Source organism: Muntiacus reevesi, chromosome 1, assembly GCF_963930625.1.
Source record: "Muntiacus reevesi chromosome 1, mMunRee1.1, whole genome shotgun sequence".
Taxonomy (NCBI): Eukaryota; Metazoa; Chordata; class Mammalia; order Artiodactyla; family Cervidae; genus Muntiacus; species Muntiacus reevesi.
The window spans coordinates 58,381,683-58,409,237 of NC_089249.1; the positions used below are offsets into that span (position 1 = coordinate 58,381,683).

The 27,555-nt window shown below is 56.4% G+C and overlaps 1 protein-coding gene across 1 annotated transcript; it reads left to right on the forward strand.

Moving 5' to 3' along the window:
* PARVG (parvin gamma) lies at positions 1–27,283 on the forward strand. The gene is made up of 13 exons (XM_065924276.1): positions 1–172; positions 1,906–2,000; positions 3,559–3,623; positions 4,860–4,962; positions 5,452–5,592; positions 7,849–7,964; positions 9,357–9,412; positions 12,048–12,070; positions 15,014–15,072; positions 15,310–15,378; positions 18,068–18,169; positions 25,177–25,249; positions 25,705–27,283. Exons 2-13 carry the CDS (start codon positions 1,922–1,924, stop codon positions 25,812–25,814), a joined length of 996 nt encoding a protein of 331 aa, XP_065780348.1. The 5' UTR covers positions 1–172; positions 1,906–1,921; the 3' UTR covers positions 25,815–27,283.
* Positions 27,284–27,555: the final 272 nt, after the last annotated feature.

Sequence of the window (27,555 nt, forward strand, 5' to 3'; positions counted from 1 at the left end):
GGAAGCGCCCTGCAGACGCAGCCTGGACGTCTTTGCAGAAGCCACAGGCCCTGGAGGAAGTGAGCCGCTTGCCCCTGCCTCCCGGGCGGCCCCTGCCGATTTGCTCTGGAACCCGGGACCACCAGCGCTTGAGCCCGTGGCCTTCGTTTCCCTGCGTGGAGGAAGCAGCCAGGTGAGTCCTCGGTTCTGGGCCTTTCTGCCCAGCCAGCCGTAGTGCCTTAGCTCAAACATACAGAGAGGAAAGCTCTGCGAGGCCTCGTGGAAACGGGGCCCCGAGCTGGTCTTAGCCGAGGTCTCAGGGGACGGTGCCGGGCGGAGCACCCCCTGCGCCGAGCTGGTCCCCCTGCCTCTTAAGCTTAGAGGCGGCCGCTCCCGCAGCCCAGAGGCCTGGGCAGGCAGAAGAGCGCCCTGCCAGCTCTCGCGTGGCCCGGGAAAGTTTCCTTTCCCAGCCTGTCATCTCCCCTAACCTTCAGCCATAGAGACAGGCCACCCCAAGTCTTCCGATGAAGAAATTGAGGTCTGGGAGGGGAGGAGCCCCGGGGCTACTGATGGCTGGAGGCAGCTCCCAGCCCTGTGGACGCTCGCAGCCTTTGGCGCCCATCAGGTTCAGTCCCTCCCGGTAAAGGAGCATGGGGAGCAGAGAGGGGAGGTTGTTTGCCCAAAGTCCCACAGCCAGAATGAGGAGGAGCCCGCCTGGAACCCAATCTCCTAACCACCCCCCACCCCCAGGCCTAGTTCCCGCCTCTGCTCTGGTCCTTTGAACAGAACCCCATCCGAAAGAAGGCTTGGGAACTCAGGGGGATGGAGGCGGCCCAGGGGCTCTGTTCTCCACGCCCCCACGATTTAGGGCAGGACGGAGCCACGGACAGTGCCCCGGAGTCCCCAGGCTGGCTGCCCGTGACTACAGTCTTGTGAGTGCCTCCATCTCACGGCAGCTCTGGGCCCTGCTGCTCCAGCCAGGCCTCCCCGGGGGCCGGGCTGACCGCCAGCTTTGGTTGCAGGAGGCCCCCCCAGCCCCACGTCTTGTTTGGGGCTGAAAGCGCAGCGGAGGCCCAGGGGCCAGGGCGGAAGTGGGGGGCGGGGCCGCACCCAGCAGGAGAGGAAGTGAGTCCAGGGGAGCAGGGAGGAGGCTCTGAATCTGCCCGCACACTCCCCCCAGCGAGGATGAGGAGGGCGGGCCCTTCCCGGTGAGCGGAGAGACCCCTGAGCTCCCTTGACAGGCCAGATTGGTAAGCCCCGCTGTGGAGAAGCTCGCTCAGAACTGGAGCCAGGCAGGACCAGCCCACACCCCTGAGAGGCCAGCCCGCGCCCCAGTCCCACGTCCACTCACCCAGAGGCTGGGGGGCTGCTCTGTGACCCCTGACTCAGGCTCAGGGCCCAGAGGGGACAGGCCTGTCCCCCACCCCTGCCCCGGTTTAGGAGCGCCTGGTCTGCAGACATCACTCATCAGTGTGATCACTGCCACACCGCTGCCCCCTCCCCTCCGGCAGATCTCCCCCCTGAGGTCAGCCAGAGGGTTTTCTGGATCCACGAAGCTCTGAGCAGTGGGTCGCCCCCTTGGTCCTACTGCCCGGGGTGAGGGTGGGCGGGCGAAGGTCCTGGTGTCCTGGAGGACGGGCTGTGGGCTGGCTGCTCCGCACCTGACCGAGGATGACCCCTCCCCGCCAAGCCTGTGCACAGGCTCTGACCTCAGCCGCAGGGTGTTTCCGCGGGGCATCCTGCAAGGACTGGCTCCAGCGACCCTCTCAGCAGGCACCCCGTCCCCTTGCCCGGGCAGCGCGGTGACTTGTCCACCCCCAGCCAGCGCCCACCCTCTTCCCGCGCCTCCTGGACTCTGGGGGAAACGGCACACCTCGAGCTTAGGGTGACTCGGATGGTGACGTCCTCGGTTCCCTGCCTCCTCAGGGCCAGCAAGGCAGCGATGGAGCCGGAGTCCCTCTACAACCTGCTGCAGATCCCCGGGAAGGTGGACCCACCGGCGGAGGAAGAGCTCTCACAAGGTGCGGGCCGGGTGGGGCGGAGGGGCAGGGCCGGCATCCTGGGAACCCCCACGGGCCGTATCAGGCCCTGCATTGGCTTCCAGGTGGTCAGCTGAACACCCAGGTCTGTCTAGCCCTTGCCTCTGCCTTCTGCTTTATACCTGATCCCCCTGCTTCTGGAACCTTCCACTGAGTTATCCCCAGAATCCCGCATACCCGCACTCCTCCAAGTTAACGGGGACAGTGGAGCGGATGCTGACTGCTGCGTGATCCCCTCTGGGCGGGGGCTGAGCTGAGCTCGTCTTGTACACGGCATCTCACCGGTTACTCTGAGGAGTCTAGTCACGGGCCCTCTCGCCTCCTTATGCAGACGAGGAAGCAGGCACAGAGGGTGACATTGCAGAGCCGCAAGCCCGGCGCCGCGGGGCTGACTTCATTAACCGGTGTTCTCGGTTTATAAGTGGTTTCAGGTTGGAAAGCATCGGGAGGAAAATTGCTGTTAGGGTGGCAGGGCTCAGTGATTTGGAAAAGTATTTATTTTTGGTTTTATAGTTGGTCTGGAGATAAAGTTCTGGCAGGCGGAGCTGGAACAGGGCATGATTCTGAGTGGCAGGAACGATGCCCCAGCAAGGGGCCACGGCCATTCAGACACCGCCGCCCCTCACCCCACTCCTGCCACCAAGCGTCTGTCAGGAGCCTGTTCTCCTCTTGTCAGGAACACACGGGGCCGGGTGGTACTCAACAGTCTGCAGAGTGTCTGGAAGACTCCCGCTGGGCTACATGAACACAGAGGCGATGCATCTTGCGAATCTGGGCAAAGCCAGCCCGGGGGGGACTCAGTTTCTCCCACATCCCCTGGGATTCGGTGATCTCAGGGTTCCACCTCGGCCCTACCCTTTGTGGGTTCCATGGTTCTTCAACTTAGGGGAGATGTTGACCCAGGTCTTGGAGCTCAGTGGACAAGCCAGGTGCCCTCAATGCCCTGCCCACACCAGGGAGCCTGACAGTCATGGATGAACTCTGCCTCGGCCCCTTGGAGCCCGGGGACCTGGGCTTAACTGGGCTGTGACCCCTTCTTATGTATGTGGAAAGAGGGTCAGATAAAATGCAGGATGTCCAGTTAAATGTGAATTTCAGGTAGACAAGAAATAGTTTTCAAGTTTAAGTATGTTCCCCCAAATAGAAATACTGCATGTCTGAAGATGGCCTGGTGTTTATGAGAGAAGTGAAGGGGAAGAGTGTTTGGGGGAGGCAGGAACCGCATGGACGAAGGAAGGGGGTGCAGAGGACGAGGCATGTCTGGGAAACCCAGGTCTCTGGGGATGTTTGGTGGTCAGGGCGTGTGTGTGTGTGTGTGTGATGGCATGTGTACATCTGTGTGAAAGTGTATCTATGTGTGTGTGAATGCTCTTGTGTGCATGTGTGTTTGTGTGTTTGAGTGCCCTTATGCACATGTGTCTGTATTTGTGTGTGTGTGCATGTGAAGCTGTAGGACCAATCTCCCCTCGTGGTCGAGATGCTGGCTCCAGGGCCGACCTCCAGGCCCCCATCCACATGTCATGCTCCCCTCTGTTTCCAGGAGAGAAGAGGAAGTTCCTGCCCCCCACTTCCCGGAATAACCCCAAATTTGAAGAATTGCAAAAGGTGTGGCAACCTTCTCTGACCATCTTTCTCTGGAGGAGTCTTTTTATCTTCTTGGGGTGGGGACTGTGGGCCATCCCCAGGCTCCTGGGAGACCTGTTGAGTGGAAGGATATTTACCTGCATGAAAGGATATTTATTGAGCGCCGACTGTGTGCCTTTCTGTACGGGATCCCAGCAGGGCTCATGGCAGTTGAGAGAGGTGTGCTGTCACCTGCATCCCAGGGAGCAGACAGCGAGGCTTGGAGGAGTGACCTGACCCATGGGGAACACACGGTGGCCAGTGGCAGAGCTGGGGTTGGACCCAGATCACGGACCCCAAATCTTGTGCTCCTTCTCTGGCTCAGCTTGCCTGGGGCAATGGACAGCTGACCAAGTGGGTGGGAACACGTGCACCACCCAGTTCTTCTTGACTGTAAGCTATGCAGAGGCTTGGGGTCTCCATTTTCCTCTGCCGTATTGCTCTAGTCTCCGTGGGGCCTTTCGGTCACCTCCTCCAGGGAGACCTCCTGGACTGTACCACCTCTGACTGCCCGCCCAGAGGATTTCTGGCCCATTTTCCATCCCTTTCTTCCTCCCTCCCATTCTCTCGATCCCTCCCTCCACGTTCCCCTCTCTCGGGCAGAGGGAAACTGGTGGGGTGCCGACGTGTCATCTTAGTTTGGGTCCCTCCAGAAGCTGATCCTGAACTAAGGATTCAAGTGGAAATAGTGAGTTGGGAGGTCATCCCAGGAGACAAGGCAGGGGAGAGGGGAAATAAGATAGGTAGGAAGGAGCCATCCAAGGTGAGTGATGGAGCTCGAGCCTGCTGGGCGTCACTAGGGTACCTTGCAGGCTTCCTGCTGGGACAGAGGAAGTGGGCTGTTTATCCACCAAGTCCTGGGTAGCTCAGGTTGGTCCCTTAAAGGGACGGGGCGCTGCTTCTCTGCACTTCTGGCCTCCAGGGACAGCCTTCGTGCTTCGCTGTGGTTTGAAGGAGGAGGCGGGACACCAGGGCCCCTCTATTTTCAAAACCTCACGTAGGACAAAAAAATAAAAAGCCCGCAGTGCTCAGGTCCACCGGAGCTCGGAGCAGGCCCCTATCAGCCTGGGAGATCAGAGCAGGCTTCCCAGAGGCGGTGATGTTTGACCTGGCCTTGAAGGATGAGTCGGAGTTGACTGGTGGGAGAGGGCAGAGCTGAGCCCGGCGAGAGGCCAGGTGGGGACTGGCCCCCCGTCAGCTGTCCCTCGGGGCCGGCAGGTGCTGATGGACTGGATCAACGCCGAGCTCCTGCCGGAGCACATCGTGGTCCGCAGCCTGGAGGAGGACATTTTCGACGGGCTCATCCTGCACCACCTTTTCCGTAAGTCGCTGCTTCCAGCCCTGGGAAGTCCTGGGAGGGGGGCAGGGTGGGCCAGCCTGGGGCTCGCTTGGCCTCTTCTGCAGAGCCCTTGGCAGACGGCTGCAGGACAGGCCCACCGGCCACGGCCTCCTGAGCTCTTGCCACAGAGCAGATGCTGTTAATCCTCAGCATGGCCGCTCTGTGATCATCCCCATTTTACAGATGAGGACACTGAGTTTAACCACTAGACCTCGCTGCCCTGCAGGGATGAGGACCCGGGTCACTGTGTGGGAAGCTAAGGGGGTGGGGCACAGGGTCCGGTCAAGGTGGGGTGGGCCGGGGGCGTCTCCGGAGGGTGGGGTTTGCCCAGCCCCGCGGCCAGCATGCCCCGTGACTGCCTGGAGGAAGCGGACTGGCTGTGGGTCCCCCAGCAGGAGCCCCATCTGTCTGCCCTCCCCCAGCCCTTCCCACCCTTCCCCTCCGTCCCATTCCTCTTTCTCTGGTCCTCAGAGAAGCTGAGCGGACTCAAGCTGGACGTGGAAGAGATCGCCTTGACCGCAGCCAGCCAGAGGCGCAAGCTCACAGCGGTCCTGGAGTCTGTGGGCCAGAGCCTGCAGGTGGAGGAGCCGCAGGCCAAGTGGAGTGTGGAGAGTGCGTGAGGCTGGTGTGGAGAGGCCTGGGAGCGGGCAGGCAAGGAGGCAGAATTACAGCGCCCTTACCTAGGCCGGGGGGAGGGGAGTGGCGGGTGCTGCCTCGAAGCCCAGCAGAAGGATGATAAAGGCAGCCTTGTCCATAAGGCTGCCACGGCTCCCCAAGTCCCAAGCACCGTACAGGCGCTCAACTGCCTTGTTGGATGGGTGCTAACTACCCGCTCCGTTAGCTTGTCTAAGTTGCAGCTGCAGTACCTGCTTGTAAGGAACGAGTGTGCAAGGTCCCACCCAGTTAGCCACTTGGTAGGATTTCCTGCCTTTCCAATCTCTACATCCTGCCCTTTTTCCAGATGAGAAAACTGAGACTGGAAGGAGTTGATATAGCCTCTCCAAGGTTGGGTGGTGAGGTGGTCAGTTCAGTTCAGTCACTCAGTCATGTCCAACTCTGCAACCCCATGGTTGCAGCATGCCAGGCCGCCCTGTCCATCACCAACTCCCAGAGTTTACTCAAACTCATGTCCATCGAGTCAGTGATGCCATACAACCATCTCATCTTCTGTCGTCCCCTTCTCCTCCTGCCCCCAATCCCTCCCAGCATCAGGGTCTTTTCCAGTGAGTCAGTTCTTTGCATCAGGTGGTCGAAGTATTGGAGTTTCAGCTTCAGCATCAGTCCTTCCAATGAACACCCAGGACTGATTTCCCTTAGGATGGACTGGTTGAATCTCCTTGCAGTCCAAGGGACTCTCAAGAGTCTTCTCTGACACCACAGTTCAAAAGCATCAATTCTTCGGCGCTCAGCTTTCTTTATGGTCCAACTCTTACATCCATACATGACTACTGGAAAAACCATAGCCTTGACGCGATGGCCCTTTGTTGGCAACGTAATGTCTCTGCTTTTTAATATGCTGTTTAGGTTAGTCATAACTTTTCTTCCAAGGAGCAAGCATCTTTTAATTTCATGACTGAAGTCACCATCTGTAGTGATTTTGGAGCCCCCCAAAATAAAGTCTGTCACTGTTTCCACTGTTTCCCCATCTATTTGCCATGAAGTGATGGGACCAGATGCCATGATCTTAGTTTTGAGTTGAGTTTTAAGCCAACTTTTCACTCTCCTCTTTCACTTTTGTCAAGAGGTTCTTTAGTTCTTTGCTTTCCGCCATAAAGGTGGTGTCATCTGTGGTTATTGATATTTCTCCCAGCAATCTGATTCCAGCTTGTTCTTCATCCAGCCCAGTGTTTCTCATGATGTACTCGGCATATAAGTTAAATAAGCAGGGTGACAATATACAGCCTTGATGTACTCTTTTCCCAATTTGAAACCAGTCTGTTGTTCCATGTCCAGTTCTAACTGTTTCAGGTCTGGTGGTCTGGTATTCCCATCTCTTTAAGAATTTCCCACAGTTTGTTGTAATCCACACAGTCAGAGGCTTTGGCATAGTCAATAAAGCAGAAGTAGATGTATGAAACAGTATGAAAAGGTGAGGTGGTAACATCTTTCAACCCCCCCCCCACTTTTTTTCTTTTTTGTAAATTATGGTTGGTTATAACATTGTGTTAATTTCTGCTGTACAGGAAAGTCATTCAGTTATACATATGTATGTATTCTTTTTGAATATTCTTTTCCATCATCACAGGATGTTGAATATAGTTCTGTGTCAGACAGCTTTTGTTAGGCCCCTGTCATTATTCTCGCCACTGCATTTCAAGTCTCACATTCAATAATTGATGCTGGTAATGTTGGTCCCAAATCAGGTCATCAGGCCCACCGGGCCCCTCTGTTCATGGAATTCTCTAGGCAAGAATACTGAAGTGAGTTGCCATTCCCTTCTCCAGGGGATCTTCCTGACTCAGGGATCAAACCCAGGTTTCCTGCATGACAGGTGGGTTCTTTACCGTCTGAGTCGCCAGGAAAGCCCCTAAATCAGGTCACATTCAGCTCAGATCTAACAATTTGCTCAACCAGGGCCCTGCCATAGGACATTTAGGCGTTTAAACAGCGCCGCAGTGAACATCTGTGTGTGAAAATCCCATCCGCACATGGCTCGTGCCCTTGGGCTGTATTTGCAGAAAGGATGACTGGAGCAAAGTGAGACTATTTTTAGGTTCTGAATGTAGATTTCCAGACCTCTGCTCCCCCGATGACTGGACACCGAGCTCCTTGGGCTGCAGAGGGTGGTTGTGACAATCAGGAGCCCACCATGTAGCCCCAGGTTTGGGTATCCCGGGAGCTCTGACCTCATGTCCCCTCCCCTCCCAGGTATCTTCAGCAAGGACCTGCTGGCCACCCTGCATCTCCTCGTGGCCCTGGCCAAGCGCTTCCAGCCCGACCTGCCCCTCCCGACCAACGTGCAGGTGGAGGTGATCACCATGGAGGTAAGGGGCAGGCCCCGGAGGGTGTCCGCCTGCAGGTCGAGCGTGTCGGGGCCACGTCGCCACACTCTGGACCAGGGGGTGGGTGCTGCACAGGGCGGGGGCTGAACCAGGGTGACCAGGGAGCCGGGAGAAATACCAGGTCCCACCAGGATGGCGGGGGAAGCTGGGCTGGGGCTGTGGGCAGGAGATGCGGAGTCCGGGGGGGCCACGAGGAGGTCTGTGGACTGGCCAGCCCCACTTACTCAGCAGATGACACCTGCCTGGGGTGTCCTGAGGGTCCTGGCTGATGGCAACCACATGCGCCGTAAGTGACCATCTGTTCACGGCCCTTCTGGAGCCTCACACCCCTGGCCACCGCCACTGCCCTCCCACTGTGACGGTCTCGCCTCCCAGTGCATGGGCGTGAGAGCGGCCCCAGGGACCTTTTTGGTTCCAGCACCTACTGAGTGCTCCCTCTGCAGCCTGCGTGGACTTGTGCTGTAGCTGGCGGCCAGGAGTCTCTGCCTTCTCTCTCAGACAGACCCTGAGTACCACCAACAGGGCCCCCTGTGCGTGCCCCCCACGCTTCCCTCCCCCACCTCCTGGGCACCTGGGGAGCAGCCAGCTTCCCTTATCTCAGGAGGCAGAATACACTGAGTCCAGCCAAACTCAGGAGGATTCATCCCAGCTTTTTCGAAACTACTGATGAATTCTATGGCTATATGTAAATCAGAGGTGACTTCATTCCTTCATGCATTCACCTATTCATTCATTCACCTACCCATTCATCCACCCACCCACTCATCCATTCATCCATCTCCCCACTCAACCATTTATGCACCTACCCACTCATCCATTTATTTATCCACCCACTCATCCATTCATTCATCCACTCACCCACTCACTCATCCATTCATTCATCTACCCACTCATCCATTCATTCATCCACCTACTCATCCATTCATTTAGCCACTCAACCACCCACTCATTCATTCACTCACCTACTCATCCATTCATCATCCACTCACCTCCCACTCATTCATTAACCTTCCCATTCACCCATTCATTCATCCACCCACACATTTATTCGCCCACCCAGTCACTTATTTGTTATCAGGTAAACACATGTCCATTGACACCCTGTGAGCCAGGCACTGAGTGGCTCTGGGGATACCTGGGCACCGAGGCAGACACGCTCCCCCTCTTTGTGGGGCTCAGGGCCCATGGGAAAAAGGACAATTAAGCTGGTCCCACAAGGACTGCCCAGGAGGGAGGCCGCCTTGAGGAGCAGATGAGGCAGGGTGAACTGGGTCCCTTGGGGCAGCTTTGGGCCCTCCAGTCTCCTCTAGAGGCAGTCATGGGCCCTAGAGTTTTCTGTGGATACTCCATCCCGTCCCGCGTTCTCTCTCCTAGCGCACCAAGAGCGGCCTGAAGTCGGAGAAGTCAGTGGAGCAACTGACCGAGTGCGGGTGAGGCAGGGCGGGGGCGCAGGGCTTTCTCAGGAATGGGCGGTGGACCCTGGGGCGGGGGCAGACCTGCCCGGCCTTCTGGGGCGGGGCCCTCACTCTGCCGGCCCTACTAAATGCTGCCCGGCCGTGCAGTCCTGGCCGGCAGAGCTGCCTACGCCCACCTGCACCGCACGTGCTTCATGCCAGGGTTGGAGACACATCAGGGTCAGGGCCATGCACCTGGGCTCTGCAACAAGACAACCGCAGGGTCTGGGGTCCGGGGAGAAGAGGGGCTGCTGTTAGGCGTCTCTGAACTGCAGGCTGGGTGAGCCTTTAGAGGGGTCTCAGTGGCGTGGGGCCAGCTGGCCTGTGGCCAAAACTCCCAACATCCTGGGTGGTAAAGGAAGCCATGCATATACCATGAGCCTCTCCCCCCAGGCCCTCCAACACCTCCCGGCTGCGTCTCTCTCCAGGGAGACCTGGCCATTTTGCATTCCTGGACTCCCCTGTGGTGGAGATTGTAACTGACCTCAGCCAAGGGCCCCCCTGCCACCCGGGGGCTCACACTTTGGGACACCCGCCCAGGTTCGAGGGGTGGGGGGCTGGCCCTGCAGCAGGCCCCTGGGTTTGAGCTGCAGGTTCTGTTCCGTGAATTGTAGAATCTTCGCCTGGTCCAGGCAGAATGTTTCTCATCCTTGCAAAGCTGCCAGAGCTGCAGAGGGGCCCCTGCAGCTGTATTTCCTCTGCCTGCAGGCCTGTATTTCCCCAGACCCTGCCACAGGCCGCTGCCTGGCTTCCCCATTTCACCACCCACCCCATCTGGTCCAAAGGTCTTTCTGGGTTGGCCTGAGAGTGGGTTCCTTGCAGGAAAGCTGTGGATTCTCCTTTCTTGTCTAACCTTTCCTGAAGGCCTACTGTGTGCAGGACACTGGGCTGTTTCAGCTCCCTTGACCCATTTAACTCTCAGAGGCCCAGCTGGGCAAGTTCAGTTCTCTCCTGCTCACAGACTGCCCTGTCTGGGCTGAGATCCCAGCTCAGCCTGGTATGAGCTGTGTGTCCTTGGGCAAGTCACTCCCCCTCTCTGAGCTTCTTCATGCCTTTGATAAAGGGGGGCCCCCCTTTTCCTACTTGTTGGGGCTGTTGTGAGGGTCATAGATGATGCATGTAAGGGGACCTTCCCCTCTTTTGTGCCCCCAGCCCTGAGGTCCTGCCAGGTATACATCTCCTGGGTGTTCACTGGGACCAGGCTAGGGGGATGGGCTAGCTGATGGCAGGTAATACCTGTGGCGGAGGCGTGTGGGCCAAGGATGCCCAGGGCAGAGGGAGCAGACGTCCGTTGTCCTCTCCTGCCACTGGGGCCCGGCGCATCGGCCTTCCAGTGACACCCCAGGAAGAAGGCCTGTTCCCCTGCCACTCGGTGAGGCTAGATGCCCTCCCCATCGTCCATCTTGACCCTTGTATGCCGAAGCTTTAGGCTCTGAGAACAACTTTGGGGAACTTGAGAGAGAGGTCGCAGTTAGCAGTGGTCATGGTGGCCACGCCCCTCCTCCCCTCGCAACCCTAAAGCCACCCTTCTCAGCCTCGGCCTACTCGGACGCTTCGGTGAGGGCCCGCCCCTGGCCCTGGGCTTGTGTCCCAGGTGGCACAGGGCCGTGTGCCCCTTCTGGCAGCTGCCTCCGTGTGGAGCCCTGGGCCTTCGTTTCAGGCTGCTTCCTCCATCCCACTCGGCCCAGCTTCCTGCCAGGGTCACGGGCGGTCGGAGGGACCACGTGGCTCTCCTGGGAGAGCCCACCCTACCCGGGAGGCGAGGGGGTGGCGAGGCGGGCAGAAGCGAGCTTTCAGGGTGTGGGGGGGGCCACTTAACAACAAAATCCAGGCAAAACCGCTCAATGACAATAAAAGGGCAGTGAAGGAAGCCGGACACGAGGGAGTGCGTAAGATTTCATTCCAAACACAAACAGACCAAATGAAGACAACCAGGCACCTCTGAGCGGTAGTGACCTCTGTGGGGTGTGATGGGGGGAACAGCTCAGGATGCAGGAGGTTCTGCCGTGTTGGGGGTGGTGACAGAGGGATGAGCATCGGTGAACACGAACCGGCTCTCAAGTGAGGATTTGGGCATTTTTATCGTGTTGTTTAAATACGCCCCCACCACAACTGAAACAGCCTCCCAGGTGGCGCTAGTGGTAAAGAACAAGTCTGCCAATGCAGGAGACTCGGGTTCGATCCCTGGGTGGCGAAGATTCTCTGGGGAAGGGCAAGGCAACCCACTCCAGGATTCTTGCCTGGAGAATCCCCACGGACAGAGGAGCCTGGCGGGCTACAGTCCATGGGGTCGCAAAGAGTCGGACCCGACTAAAGTGACTTAGCAAGTATAGCATAGCTAAAACAGCAACCACAAAAATGACACAATCCAGGCATTTCTAGGTGTGGAAGCCTCAGGGGGAGGTTTGGACCTCTGCCATTTGCTTCCCACGAGGGCCCTGCCTGCTTATGGAACTGCCAGGAAAAGGGAGCTCGCAAGTTTCTCTGTCAGCCTTGCCTCTGCCAGGTCTTGTCACATGAAGACACTACATCTCTGAAGTTGTTTTTTGGTTTTTTTTTAACCGTGTGTTTGCTTTCTCCCCACCCCCACCCCCTACATTTTTCTCTTTAGCACAGACAAGGACCAACCATCAAGTGAGTACCTTCCTAATTTAGGGAAATCTTTTTCTGTTGGGTGTGTGCTGAGACAGACACGGCATTGTGACTGGTGGATGATTGGGTGTGCCCGCAGTTCCTTTGTGGTCCGCGACGTAAGAGATGCAGGTTCGATCTCTGGGTCAGGAAGATCCCCTGGAGGAGGGCGTGGCAACTCACTCCAGTATTCAGCCTGAAGAATCCCAATGGACAGAGGAGCCTGGTGGGCTACAGTCCATCAGGTCACAAAGAGTTGGACACGACAGAAGCGACTTAGCACGTGTGCATGTGTATTTCAAGCCCTCTTATCTTTTTGTTCTTTCTTCTGTCTGTCTGCCTGTGGATTTGGCTGTTCCTTCTCACCATACTGCTCATATGGGTAGAGAGATTTTTAATTCCCATCGGTGGTGGCAGCTGTGGAGTTGTTCAGTGTGTGGGCTCTGGGGCCAGGCAACCTGGGTTCAAACGCCAATTCCCCCATTTATTAGCCACGTGAACTTGGGTGAGTGACTGAACTTGTCCGTACCTCAGTTTCCTCATCTATAAAATGGGGTTAATAATGGTACCCACCTCTTAGACTGGTGGCTGGGGTTAAAAGGTTCTTTGTGAACATGCTTAGCACAGAGAAAGTGCTTAATAGTGATTGTTCACTACTTTGGCCTTTGTTTTTGAGACAGAATTCTTCATCACTTGACTGATTGACCCAGCCATTCCTTCTTTCATTCATTTATTCCTTAGTCAGTCTGCCTGGCCAGTTGGCAATTGGTCATCCATCTATGCATCCATCTATCCATCCATCTATCCATTCATCCAACCATCCATTCACTCATCTATTCACCCATCCATCCATCTATTCACCTATTCATTCATCTATCCACCAACCCATCCATTCATTATCCATCCATCCATCTATGCATCCATCCATCCACCCATCCATCCATTCATCTAACCATCCATCTATGCATCCATCCATCTATGCATCCATCCATCCATCTATGCATACTTCCATCTATGCATCCATCCATCTATGCATCCATCCATCCACCCATCCATCCATCCAACCATCCATTCACTCATCTATTCACCCATCCATCCATCTATTCACCCATCCATTCATCTATCCACCAACCCATCCATTCATCATCCATCTATCCATCTAAATTTGATTTTCCTCCCCGAACCTTCCCCGCTTGGAACAGAGCTGTATAGGCAGGGGGTTCTCACCTGCAGAGGAGGCACTATGACCTGTGAGGGGCTTCTGAGAGCAAGGACTGAGAAAGATTGAGTGGGAGAAGGGAGGTGCCAGGAAGGCTGGTTCGGCGGGATGTCTGTGTGTGGGCATGTGGAGGGGCAGCCCGAGGACCTGGGGTCTCCCAGGGAGCAGTGTTTATTAGAGGGCTGCATGAGGCTGGGTCACCCAATGAGGGGCAGGGACACGGAACAGGGCTTCCTAACGCTGTGTCTAGCTTGTCCGTGGTGTTCTGGCCCGGGTCATCGGAGTGGCTCCTTCAGGGACAGTGTCACTGACCATAGGCCAAGCGCTCTGGGAGGGACCCGTGGTATTTCCACCCCGTTGGGCGGTTTATGGGGCATGTTAACCTGCAGAGTGTGGTCTGGTGCCACTCCCCCCCCCTTCACTAATGAGGGAACCGAGGCGTGGAGAGGTGAAGTGACTTGTTCAGAGTCACAGTGGCTGGCTGCAGAATCAAGAGGTGAATTCTACTCAGTGTGGGTATTCAGTGCCTTGAGGACCGGTCTCCCCAGGGGAGGCGTGTTAGCTGCAAAGAGCAGGAATGCAGTTGGTGGGAAAAGGACCTTAGTCTGAGGACTTGGCGCCTCTGAGTCTGGACCAGGGGCCTGAGCTGCTGAGATGCTCCCATGGGCCTGACTCAGCTGCTGAGGTTGCTGGCCTTCTGTGCCCCGCGGGGAGTTCAGCCTCTCTGCAAGGGCTGGGTGCCCTTATTCTGCCAATCCACACACGCTGGGGAGGAGACCTCTGGGCCAGGAGTCAGTCCGGGGCCGGCCCCCCTGCAGCCAACTGTGGCAGCTCCTGTGGACTGCTGGGCGGAGCAGGGAACTGCGGGGAGGCAGGGCGAGTTCCCAGGGGCTGGAGTGGTGTCCACGCTAGAAACGCTGACGGCTATTTAAGTCCTATCGTGTGCCCAGCTGGGCTTCCCAAGTGGCACTAGTGCTAAAGAACCCTCCTGCCAATGCAGGAGACATAAGAGACACAGGTTTGATCCCTGGGTTGGAAGATCCCCTGGAGGAGGGCATGGCAGCTCACTCCAGTATTCATGCCTGGAGAATCCATGGACAGAGGAGCCTGGAGGGCTACAGTCCACGGGGTCGCAGAGTCGGGCACGACTGGAGTGACGTAGATGCACGCACATGTCCCCAGCCACCGTGACAAGTGTGTTATCTCCTCCCGGATTTGGTATTTGCAAAGACCCCACCTAGTAGGTATTATCAGCCGTACTCTACAGATGAGGAACCTCAGGTACAGAGAAGGCAGATCATTCCCCCCAGTTTGCACAGCCAGGGAACAATGACTCCTATCCAGACCTGTTCTTTAATTCAAGAACCTGGTGATCATTCAGGGACCTCGCAAGAGTGCCCATGGCTCAGACAGTAAAGAGGCTGCCTGCAATGTGGGAGACGCAGGTTTGATCCCTGGGTCGGGAAGACCCCCTGGAGAAGGAAATGGATACCCAGTCCAGTATTCTAGCCTGGAGAATCTCCATAGACAGAAGAGCCTGGTGGGCTACAGTCCGTGGGGTCACAAAGTCAGACACGACTGAGCGACTAACACTTACTTACTTACCTGGGATAAAACTACATCTCTCTCTGGACTGATTCTTCTGAGAAACTTTGGTGGAAAAGAAGTCCCTGTTTGGCACAAAGATAATAGCATCCTAATGAGGTGTTTATTGGATCTGTCTGCAGAGGATGTCTTTGATGAATTATTTAAGCTGGCTCCAGAGAAGGTGAACGCTGTCAAAGAGGTAGAGAGATCAAAGTTCCAAGAGTGCCTCCTGCCGCCCGCCCACCCGCTGCCCACCTGCCCTGGGTCTGGGGGAGAGGGTAGGGCAAAGGGGGAGGAACATGGCCCTCTGGCCCTCACTCTGCAGCTGCCGAGCCGGTTGCCACGCAGTGGTGGGGAGGGGGGCTTTCTGTGACCCTGAGTAGGAAGGTCGCGAACCTGAGCTGGGGGCCTGGGGCCTCGGTTCTTCCCTGAACAGGCCATCGTGAAGTTCGTCAACCAGGAGCTGGACCGCCTGGGCCTGTCCGTGCAGAATCTAGACACTCAGGTAGGGACGCGGCTGCGGGGTCCGGGGTCGGGAAGGGCCACGGGCAGAGGGCTCTGCAGGGCCCACCCGGGAGCCTGGCCCACCCTGTGTGACCCAGGGTGTGTCGCCTCCCAGACACCTGGGGTCCTCCTCTCCAATGGGGGTGTTGCATGGAGGCAGCATCGCCAATCAGGGGCAGGACAATGGTCCTGTGAAGTGAGGGCCTCGGGTTTGTCTGTGCTGTTAATCACTTCCATTGTAAAACAACTGCCTTGCTGCTCGTTTTCCCCAAAACTATCTTGGACGATCCAATGCTGTGACTCAAAACACACGAGGGTTCCCTGTCTAATTGCATTGGCTTCCCTGGTGGTGCTAGTGGTTAAGAACCTGCCTGCAAGTGCAGGAGATGTAGGAGATCTGGGTTCCATCCCTGGGTCGGGAAGATCCCCTGCAGGAGGGCATGGCAACCCACTCCAGTATTCTTGCCTGGAAAATTCCATGGACAGAGGAGCCTGGCGGGCTTCAGTCCATGGAATCCCAAAAAGTCGGACACGACTGAAGAGACTGAGCATGTGTGCCTGGTGGGGTTGTAGGTGTTGACACAGCCCCGTGTCTGAGGGCCCCCCGAGTCTCCTGGCCCACGGTGCTGACGACGCTGAACAGTCCCGGGGCAGGAGTGGAGTCTTGAGCTGTCAGCCTCCCACCAGAACGCTATGCCCCTGATTTCCCTTAATGCAGTGGGGGGCAGAGAAGCCGATGGCCAGCCCAGGCTCTCAGGGCAGCGGTGGAGCCTGCTGGGCCCCGGGGGTATTAACTGGCCGTGTTGGTGCAGCATTCGGGCCCCCGGCTTCTGTTTACACAACATGGTCTGGGGGGACCGGTGGCCAGGCCACCAAGTGGCTTACGGTGAGCTCAGCCAGCGCTGCTGATGCCTCAGACACGGCCTGTCGTTAGCCTGTGGGGAACAGGGTTGATATCGCCTTGTGCCTGCAGCTAAATCCAATGAAGCCCTTACGCTGTGCCCAGCTCTGAGCAAAGCCCTTTGCATTTGTCAGCTCACTGACTCCTCTCAACGACCTCCTTAGGTGGGAGCTGCCACTATCCCAATTTACAGATAAGCACACTAAGCCCAGAGAGGTTAATGAACTTGCCCAAGGCCACACAGTGATTAAGTGGCGCTTGTCACTCAGTCGTGTCCGACTCTATGTGACCCCATGGACTGCAGCCCGCCAGGCTCCTCGGTCCATGGGATTCTCCAGGCAAGAGTACTGGAGTGGGCTGCCATTGCCTTCTCCAAGGGATCTTCCCGACCCAGGATAGAACCCGTCTCTTATGTCTCCTGCCTAGGCAGGTGGGTTGTTTATCACTAGCGCCACCTGGGAAGCCCGACTAGGTGGTAGCCCTGGGACTTAAACCCAGGCTGCTGAGGCCAGGGTTTGTGCGCTGTCACCTTCTTGCATGGTGGCCTCATGAGAAGCCTGTGTGTGACGTGGTCTGGTGACACAGCAGGGGGGAGCTGGCAGACTCTGAAGCCAGGCGGGCACGCATTGCTTGAGGACACCTCCTCTCCCTTAGCTGTGTGACCCTGAACCCAGACTTCTCTGACCCTCACGCTCCTCTTCTTTTAAAATGGGTACAAGGATCCCTCTCTCACAGAACCATGAGCAATAAGTGAGGTGGTGAACATCGGGCATTTTGTGTATTACCTGGCATTTGGTGAAGAATCCACCTGCAATGCCGGAGACCTGGGTTCCATCCCTGGGGCAGGAAGATCCCCTGGAGAAGGGAAAGGCTCCCCACTCCAGTATCCTGGCCTGGAGAATTCCATGGACTGTACAGTTCATGGGGTCACAAAGAGTCGGACACGACTGAGCGACTTTCACTTCACTGACACACTGCGGACACACAGTAAAAAGTTGTGGTTTTATTATATTTTATGTGGGTATGAATAGGATGATGCCTTGGGTTTACATTCTACCTGTTTCACCTTTATATCTCACTTGGTAAAATAAAGGTATTTGAAGAATAAATGGCACATGTGAGAATGGTATTTAGAGACTGTTGCATAAAGGGGGATATTAAAGTCCCTGGTGTTTCGGTGGTATTACCGAGAAACATCAGTAGGCAAGATTTGGGTTCAAAATAACAGCATGGAAACACACCTATTACGAGGCAATTCCATTAAGGACTTCTAGCGGTGACTTACTTCCGATATTCAATCTTGTGTTTTGTGTCTTTGAAGAGATTGAATAGGATTATATTAGCATATGATGTACTGATGCCTGGGTGATGGCTTTATCTCTGAACATACAGACAGAACAGACAAATACGAATGTAACAGCCAGCAAAATGAGCCCGGTGTGCTGTTCTCTGCCTTCTCCTGATGGAATAATTTTACACTTAACTCTGTTTTCTCCTGAGCCTCTGTAGCTCATGGAACAGTATGTGGTTTAAAAAATGATTTGAGGCTCTTTCACAGAAAAGGTAAAAATGGCTCGTTTTATCAAGCATGTGCTCTGTGCTAGGCAGCCAATAACTGCTTTATAGCTGTGGCTGTTTACAACACCACTGCAAGGTCAAGGATGTCATCCCTATTTCTCAAGAAGGAACCCGAGGCTCAGAGAGGTTATGTGACCTTTATCGCGACCCAGCCTGTAACAGGCAGAGTGGGATCCTCTAGGTGATCTGTCTTCAGTTTTCTCCTTTGCAGTTTGCAGATGGCGTCATCTTACTCTTGCTGATTGGACAGCTGGAAGGCTTCTTCCTGCACTTAAAGGAATTCTATCTCACTCCCAGCTCTCCTGCGGAAATGGTAAGATTTTGCAAAGATTTTTCCTTTCCAGTTCTACCTCTGAGTACACAGATTTAGGAAACTGGCATGATCAGTCTTCATTCATTCACTTACAGGTGAAGTAAAGGCTGAAGGAAATTTTGGTTGTCCATATGTCCATATGTCTACCCACCAATCTCACATACAGACTCTTACACCTTTCCATTGACTTGCTGAATCACTCGTCCACCCAGTTCATCTACCTATCCATCCATACATCCATCCATCTACCTATCCATCCATCCATCATCCATCCACCCACCCACTCATCCATCCACCTACCCATTCATCTATCTATCATCCATCCATACATCATCCATCCACCCATCCATACAGCCAGCCACTCATCCATCCATCCATCCACCCATCCATCTATCATTCATCCACACATCATCCATCCACCCACCCACTCATCCATCCACCTACCCATTCATCTATCTATCATCCATCCATACATCATCCATCCACCCATCCATACAGCCAGCCACTCATCCATCCATCCATCCACCCATCCATCTATCATTCATCCACACATCATCCATCCACCCACCCACTCATCCATCCACCCACCCACCCATCCATCTACCTGCCCATTCATCTATCCATCCTTCCATCCATCCATCATCCATCCACATATCATCCATACATCCATCTACTCATTCATTCATCCATCAATCACCCATCCACCCACACATCATCCATCCATCCAGCCAGTCAGCCACTCATCCATCCATCCATCCATCCATCTATCTATCATCCATCCACACATCATTCACCCACCCACTCATCCATCCATCCACCATCCATCCACCCACCCACCCATCCATCCACCTGCCCATTCATCTATCCATCCTTCCATCCATCCATCGTCCATCCACACATCATCCATCCATCCATCCATCCACTCATCCATCCATCTACCATCATCCATCCACCTGCCCACCCATCCATCATCCATCCACCCATCCATCTATCAATCCATTCATCCATCCACTCATCCATCCATTCATCATTCATCCATCTACCTGTCCACCCGCCTATTCACCCGTGCACCTGATCCCTCCTTTTCTGAGGTCCTGCTTGGTGTCAGGCCCTATGGGCCATAAAGATGATCCATCACAGCTCCTGCTTTCGAGGACCCCTCAGTCTATAAACACTGTGCTCTCAGTGATATATGGTCTTCCGGGGGTGCAGTGAAATGTGTTGGCTCATGGTGGGTGGGCTGGTGGGGAATCTTAGTGCAAGTAAATGTAGTTAGTACAGTCTGCAGGAATCAGGAGAGGCCTTGCATGAGAGGTGGCCCCTGAAGTTGACTGAAGGGCTTGGTTTGCAGAGTTAAACTAGGGAGGGAAGCCCGAGGGGAGGGAATGGCATCATCAAAGGTTCAGAAGTGGCAGGGATTCTGGCCTCCTGGGAGTCACAAGTTCCCACGTGGACCCTGGAGCCTGGGGGCTGGTTGGGAGATGGCTGCATTAGTCCAGGCGGGGTTGGGAGGGGGTGTCTATGCCTGGGTTGGGGAAGGACAATGGCGAGTGGGATGCTGGTGGAAGGGACAGGGCATCAGTCTGACTGCTCCCAGCATCTGGGCCCTCGTGGGGCTCCATCCTCCCCACCCCCCAGGCCTGTCATGTGGAGCCTCTGCAGTTCCTTGAGCTCCTCAAGCTCTCCCACCTCTGGGCTTTTGCAGAGTCTATTCCCCTGCCAGGAATGTCCTTTCTCTGCGGGACATCTGCTAGTGAAGGGAAGGGATGCTAACGAGTCTCCACAGGAGGAAACCGAGGCCCCCGGGGCAGGGTTCACTCCAGTCCTGGGCTCTGTGTCCCTGCGGACTTGGCAGAGGAAGGAAAACCTCCGCTCTGGTGCTCTATCCACCACCAGCTCACTGCCGCCACCTCGGGCTCCTTGGCTAAAATGGGCTCGGTCCCTGCCCTGCTGGCCTTTGTGCTCAGTCGCTAAGATGTGTCTGACTCTTTGCAACCCCATGGACTACAACAGCCTGCCAGGTTTCTCAGTCCATGGGATTCTCCAGGCAGGAACACTGGGGTGGGTTGCTGCCCCTCAGACCACACAGATAACAGAGAAGAGTTTGGAGCATCATGAAGGTGGAAGCATCCAGGGGCATGTGGTCCCTTGTCCCCTCATCCCGCCCAGGACCCCAGGCAGCCCTGTCTGAACCCTGTCCACACCAGGGTCCCTCTGGCTGGTTGGGTGGCAGGCAGCCCAGCGCAGGAGGCCACCCATCCTCCCTCTGTAGAGAGGGGGCACCAGGCAGGGCTGGGGGCCAGGTCCCAGTGCCAGCCTTGGGGCGTTTCTGGGAAAAGGAATGATTTCCCTCCCCTTTGATGTCCCCGTGGCCCTGAGGGTGGTTCAGATCTCAAGGCCTTCCCTTGGGGGGGTTGTGGAAGGGGGACCCTGGGCCCGGACCCAGTTCCAAGCTTGGTTTCTGTCTGGCTCCCACGTATCAGCAACCCTGTCTGTCCCTGCTTCTGGCTGCAAGCCTGACCCCTTTCCCCCACCAGGGTCCCTGTCGAATGTTCCAGGCCTGCCTCCCCAGCCCGCCTGCCTCCCGGCTACAGCCTCACTGCCACCTGTGGTCCGCATGCCACCTGGGCCTCTGCCACCTACAATGTGCCCCAGCCCCACCTTCCTCCTGCTTTGCTGCGGCTCCCTTAGCTGGGTGTTGGCTCCGACCCCCTTCTCATCCCCTCTGAGCTCCTGGGCCCCCTCGAAACCCCTGAACCACAGCTCCTCTCGTGTTCGCAGGGAGTTCCTACCTGAGTCTGGCCTCACCAGGCCCCTCACTCCATGTTCCTGGGGGGTGGGGTGCAGGGCAGGGTTGTACTTCCATTTTACAGAAGGGAAAACTGAGGCCCCGAAGGCTATGGGACGTGCCCAGGGCTGCTCAGCTGGAACTGGGGCTGACGTCTTGACCCTCAGCCCATGTTTTTCCTTTGGCCATCTTTGTGGGAGTCATCCCCACCCTCTCAGGAGGCAGGGGTGCTCTTGACTGGAAGAGTGATTTGGGGCTCAGATTCCCCAGAGCTGGGATATTGGCTGAAGAGCAAGCAGGCTGGAGCAGTGCAGTGTTTGAAGCTGTGGTAGAAACAGTGGTCGGCACTTACTGGATTCTTACCCTTCACTGGGCACTGTATTAGTCAGCTATTGCTGTGAAAATGCTGTGTAACAAACAACCCAAATACCCAGTGCAAACTGCAATCCTTCCTTCTGGTGTGTCTGCAGGTCATCTGGGTTTGGCTGCTCTAGGCGTGGCCAGGCTCCATCGCTCACCTGGGATGGGCTGGGTGTCAGGCCGTCTAGGCGGGGGTCACTGGGGTGGTCTAGCTCTGTGTCTCCTCCTGGGATGAGCAGTGAGGATGGCATGGTTTTCTCACAGCAATGGCAGGGGACCCAGAGATGCAGCAGGACACACGGGGTGCAGGCTCAGACCTGGCGTGTTGTCACTGCCTTCTCCCCCTCTTGGCCAGAGAAGGCCTTGTGGCCTCCGTGCAGAGGCCCCTGCATGTGCGGGGCCGAGAGGACACGAGACAGGAGCCAGGGAGGTGATTGCCCACGGGCAGCATGGATGACCTTGCCAATTCCTCCCTGCGTCGGGCCTCTGAATAGGAGCTATTCCCATTCCTGTTTCTCTCCAAGGAAACTGACTTCAGACAGGGCAAGTAAGCCAGTTAGTGTTGAGGGTAGAATGGCAACCAGGCTCATCTGTCTACAAAAGTGGGAACTACAGCCTCATGTCCTTCCTGGGGAGCCAAGGTGAGCCCCGTGGGAGACGGAGGCAGGGTGAGCCCTTTAAAGACCAAGAACGAGGCTCACCCCGGGTTGCAGGGTCAGAGCAAGGGCTTAGGTGGGTCAGAGCGAGGCTGAGACCGTGGTGGTGACTTTTATCCAGAAGTCAGGATGCCCATGTGTGATCAGTGAGGGAAGGTTAAGAGGATGGAGCCGGTGGGGTGGGTCACATGCAGATCCCCATGGGACCAGGGCTCAGAACCAGGACCCAAAAGAGCACATGGGTCCCCTCTTTGTCACTCGGGGGTCAGGGCTTCACCAGACATCAATGTCGGCATACAGTATTTTGCTCACCTCCTAATCCCCAGTTACAAGCCAGGGACAAATGTCCTGCCTTCCAAGGCCCCCGCGTGGAGCCAGCCCGCCGACTCCACTGATTTCAGAACCAAGTTTTGAAGATGAGCCACATTCTTTGGAGGGAAAAAAAGCAGCCTCTCAGCTCAGGCCCAAGAATGCAATTTTATGGGCTATTGTAAGAAACCTCAGCTGCAGGAATGGATAACAAAATTGCTGACGAGGTCATTAACTGGAAAGGGTGGAACAACAGCCCTTTCCGGAGGTGGGACACCCGAGGAATTGTGGCTTCTGGAAATTGAATTTCTCGTTATCAGACCTTCTCTGCCAGTGGTGTCGATGTGAGGTTGCCGTTCGGTGCTGCAAGTGGAGTAGGGTTGGAGAAGTGAGGCGATCGTTGGCTCTGCAGAAATGAAAACACCGGGGCCAGGAACCTTTGGCTTCCTCCCACGTGAAATTACTTCTCTCTTGAACGATTTGAATGCTTCTTTCTGGGTTGAGACCTTCTCTCAGCTCCATGGAACATGGTCGTTTTCCTTTCATCATCTCAAACTGTGCGCGCAAGAAAACTAATGCTTTGGGTAGAGCCTGGTGGGGTGGGGCTGGAGCCTAGGGCTACTCCTGGTTGGCCCGTAGAAGCTTGAGCGATCATTGGTCTAGGGTCGACGGCTGTGATACTCAGCATGAATTCCACAAGGGCAGGCAGCGGATCTGGGTTTTGCCCCAGTTGCATGGCCAGCACATAGCAGATGATCGATAAATATTTGTTAGGGACTTCCCTGGTGGATCGGTGGCTAAGACTCTGTGCTCTCTGTCCTGGGTTTGATCTCTGGTCAGGGAGCTAAGATCTCACATGCCGCAACTAAGAGTTTGCCTGCCACAACTAAAGGTCACACGGGCTGCAACTGAAAGAACCCGCATTCCGCAACGAAGATCTAAGATCCCACGAGCTGCAACTAAGACAAATAAACAAATGACAATAAAAATTTAAAGTAAGTGAATGAAGTGTTCCTGAGAAACTGGTCCCATGAGCTGCTCCATGACAGATGGATCCTGTGGTGACATCACCTGGGGAAACATGCCTAGTCCCAAACGCTCAGGATACATTGTAACACACTCAAGGCACTGAGAAGTCCTGCAGTGTAGGATTTCCATAAACTTTATGGAAGCCAACATTTCCTGAAGCCATTTGGTCACAGACCCCTTTTCCCTTCTGTCCCTTGGACCACACTGTGGAGCCACAGGCTTGGAGGTGAGCACATCAGAGGCTGGGCTGAGAGGCGGGAGAGCCCAGCCCTGGGTCCTGCCATCATTCTGATATTTACCTTCCGCGCATCCTCTGAATGGTGCTCCTGATGAGAATGAAGAGAGTAGCAACAGTAACAACCCACATTTTCCAGAATTCTCCAGTCTGGGGGCAGACCTGGGGACACGGGCCAGGATGGCCCTGCAGGCCGATTCACTCACTCCGAGGTTTGCTTCCTCCAGTCTGCACATCCCCAGAGGTGTGACCTACCTGTTGGGGAGCATCGGCACCTGCGACAGCCTTGGTCTCCTCTTCTTGATGGGCTCTGGAGGGGCCCTGCTGGGCCGGTGACCCAGCTACCACCACCCTCTCTGTTGCATCTTGGACCCAGCTCTGCTACTCTGTCCATTTTTAAAAAAGTTTATTTGTGTAGGTTGTGACAGGTCTTAGCTGCCGCATGTGGAATCTTTAGTTGCAGCATGCAAACTCTTAGTTGCGGCATGTGGGGTCTAGTTGCCTGATCAGGGATTGAACCCCTGCCCCCTGCATTGGAAGCATGGGGTCTTAGCCAGTGCCATCAGAGAAGTTCTGACTCTGTCCATCTGATGCTCCTTCAACTCTCCCCTGTGGAGAAGGACCTTGCTCACTCTGCTCCCGGATCCCTGTGGTCCCCACACAGCCTCCGGGGAGCCAGATGCCATGGAGGACTGCGTCCCTTGTCTGGGATGCTGCGGGAGTCCTTGGGGAGGGCTGAAGATGCTCCCCCCGGCCCCTGCCCTGCGTCCTTGGACCAGAACTGTGGCCTGCCCCCTCCCTCTCTAAGAGAGTCTTTATCAGGGGCTCCTGGCCTCCTACACAGCCCACTCGTAGGAGCCGGGGCATCGGAAACATTCAGGGAGGCCCCAGCTCTGCCTTCATTATTCCATCTTCACATCTTGCCTCGAGGTCCCAGTTCTGGGTCCACCATCACACTGGTCCACACGGCCGCTTGAAGAGGCCACTGGGAGATGCGCTATTCCCCTTGTATGGATGAGGGGACAAGGCCCAGGCAGGACACGTGCCTTGTCCAATGTGTGACCTGTGACCTGGTGGGGGCTGGTGTACAGATGTCCAACCCAGATCTACCCAGACCCACCAGGAGGGGACTGGGAGCAGGCTAGGCAGGGCAGCACCCTCGGGTGGGCGTTGCTTATCCGCCCCTGGCTAGGTTGCCATGGGAACCGCCCAGCTTGGTTGAAGCGGGCTTTGGGACTGGGATGGGCTCCTCCAGCCCCAGATGCTTTGCAGGCGTCAGAGGGAGACAGACCTGACTCCAACACTTTCTGTCTTGTGAGTTCAAATGGGCCCGTGGCCACTCTGAGCCTCGGTCGCCTCACCGACGCTTTACCCACAGAACTAAGCTATTTATGAGGGGGTCTTGATTGCTCACAGGTTCCATGGCTGCATCAGGAAAGACGGGATGCTTCCTCCCCTGGCTAAGTCCCCTCACCAGGCAGGACTCACTCCCAGGTGTCACCCCCACCAGGAAGCCTTCCCTGATGCCTGGCCGGGTGCCCTCCTTGGGGACTGCCTTTCCCCCTAGAGGTGGCCGCCTGGCTGCATGATGAATCATCTTGCCGACATTGATGGGGTCTTGTCATTGTAGCTGCACAACGTCTCCCTGGCCCTGGAGCTGCTGAAGGAAGAAGGCCTCCTCAGCTACCCCGTCAACCCCGAAGGTGAGTGCAGGGCTCTCGTGGGCAGGCAGCCTCCGGCCGGGGCCCCCGAGCGGGGCAGCGTGTGGGTGCAGCCTCTTGCCTGGTGTTTGCTGAGTTTTCCTATGAGGGGGCACCATGCCCACGGCTCCCACCCACCCTGGTGGAGGACGGTCCTAGGGAGAGGAGATGGGGGACCAAGCTCCCTGGGGGTGGACTGTCCAGAGAGCCGAGGCCTGGAGAAGGTGCTGTGTTGCGGGCCCCCCAAGAGGGTGCCGGGGAGGAGGCATTGGCAGTGCGCTGTGATGAGTCCTGGAACTCAGGGCTTGCTTGACCAACTGTCCTGGTTTGCCGGGAGTTCTGCCAGGTTTAGCCCTGAGGGTTCGTGTCCCAGGAAACCCCTCGGTCCAGGGCAAACTCGGACAGTTGGTCACCCCCTCCTGGGTCTGACCACTGCCCTGCTCTCTCCCGACCCACAGACATCGTGAACAAGGATGCCAAGAGCACGCTGCGGGTCCTCTACAGCCTGTTTCGCAAGCACAAGCTGAAAGAAAGCACAGACGGGGTGCCCCAGAGGTCCCCAAATTAATCATCACAGTCCCCCAAAGCTGTTCCTCACGGCCTTCCTGCCAGGCCCAGCTGGAGGGCCCTGGGCCTCGGGGGTGGGGCTCCTTGTGGTCCAGCCAGCCCTGGGCCTCCCAATCTTGTTGTGTGTCTGTGGCATGCCCGCCCCGCCTCTGTCTCCTGTTTCCATACTTCTGAGTATCTTTGAACCCAATTAGGCGTGGTTTCGTGCTGAGCTAACCTCTGATCTCGCTTGGTTTATTTTAACAAATGGATCTCTGGGAGGGATGTGGGGAGCCTGCCAGTGTCCTGGGAAGGTCCCCCTTAAATATGCATGGATATGAGCTGAGCCCCAGTGCAGGCTCCCTCCCTGCGGGGCAGGCCGGGGAGGGGTTCAGGAGCTGGTCGCCAGGGCCACCACCTAGGCAGCTGCAAGGGGCCTGGCGGTACTGACCTTCAGGGGGGCTGAGGGGCTGACCCTGGAGTAGGGGGGCCCTCAGCCGTCAGTGCTGACCCGACGGCAGGGACCCGCCTGCCACACTTAGCTACTGCTATCCACCTGCCTCTCACATGGGGGTGACGGGCCCAGGATCACCCTCCAGAGGCCGGAGTCCCACGTGGCTCCAAAACCAGGCCCGTGCCCCTCGGGAAACTCGGTTCAGTTACTTGCCAGAGGAGCCGAGGCCCAGGCCCACCCCACAGCCACGATGGTGAGTTTCACCCGAAAGTCACAGAGAAGAGGCCCTCGTGGCTGTTAGCAGGTCAGATGGACTCCCTGTCTGTCCCCAGGGAGCTGCCCCGTCACTCTCTCCAGGGAGACTCGGCATTTGCTGTCTATGTTTCTCGAAGCAGAAGTCCCTGTAGCAGGATGGAACAGGGGTTCCTGGAGCTGACAGTGGATGGGAACAAACCTGGAGGAGGCTCTGCGGGTGGGAGTGAGGGTCAGTGGGCAGGGCCGGGGGGCTGGATCTGGCTGGCCCTGGGCTCCTCCCCTGCCCTCCCAGCTCCGGGTCTCTGTAAAGGACGGAGCCCACTAGGTCTGAAGTTGTCACCGTTTGCCAGCCTTGGATCTGGGGAGGGGCTAATTTTGGGGAAGGGGGCCGTGTGGGCCAGGCCCTCTTTGCCCGACCATCGAGTGGGGCTTGGAGGATGTGCTCTGTATGGGGAGTGACTGACACCACGAGCCCTTGGAGCTGGTGTCTGAGTGTGAGAGAGTCTCAGGGTCTTCTAACCTCCACCCCACCCCCATCCACCTTCTCCCCTCCCCTCCCAACTCACAGGTAATTAGGATGAGGGTGGGGCCCGCTGATGGGATTAGCATCCTTAGAAGAAAAGAGAGATCAGACCGGTCTCTGCCATGTGAGGACATAGCAAGAAGGTGGCCATCTGCAAACCAGGAAGAGGGGCCCTCACCAGGTACCGAATCAGAGGGGACCTCCATCCTGGACTTCCCAGGTGTCAGAACTGTGATAAATAAAAGTCTGCGTTTTGGTTTTTCTTTTTTAATAATTTTATTTATTTGGTTAGTTAGTTTTGGCTGTTCTGGGTCTTTGTTGCTGTGTGTGGGCTTGCTCTCGTTGCAGCAAGCAGGGGCTACGCTCTTCTTGCGGCGTGCGGGCTTCTCGATACACTGACTTCTCTCGTTGTGGAGCATGGACTCTGGGACATACAGGCGTCAGCAGCTGCTGCACGCAGGCTCAGCAGCTGTGGTTCCCCGGCTCAGAAGTTGAGGTGCGGTGCATGGGTTTAGTTGCTCCGTGGCATGA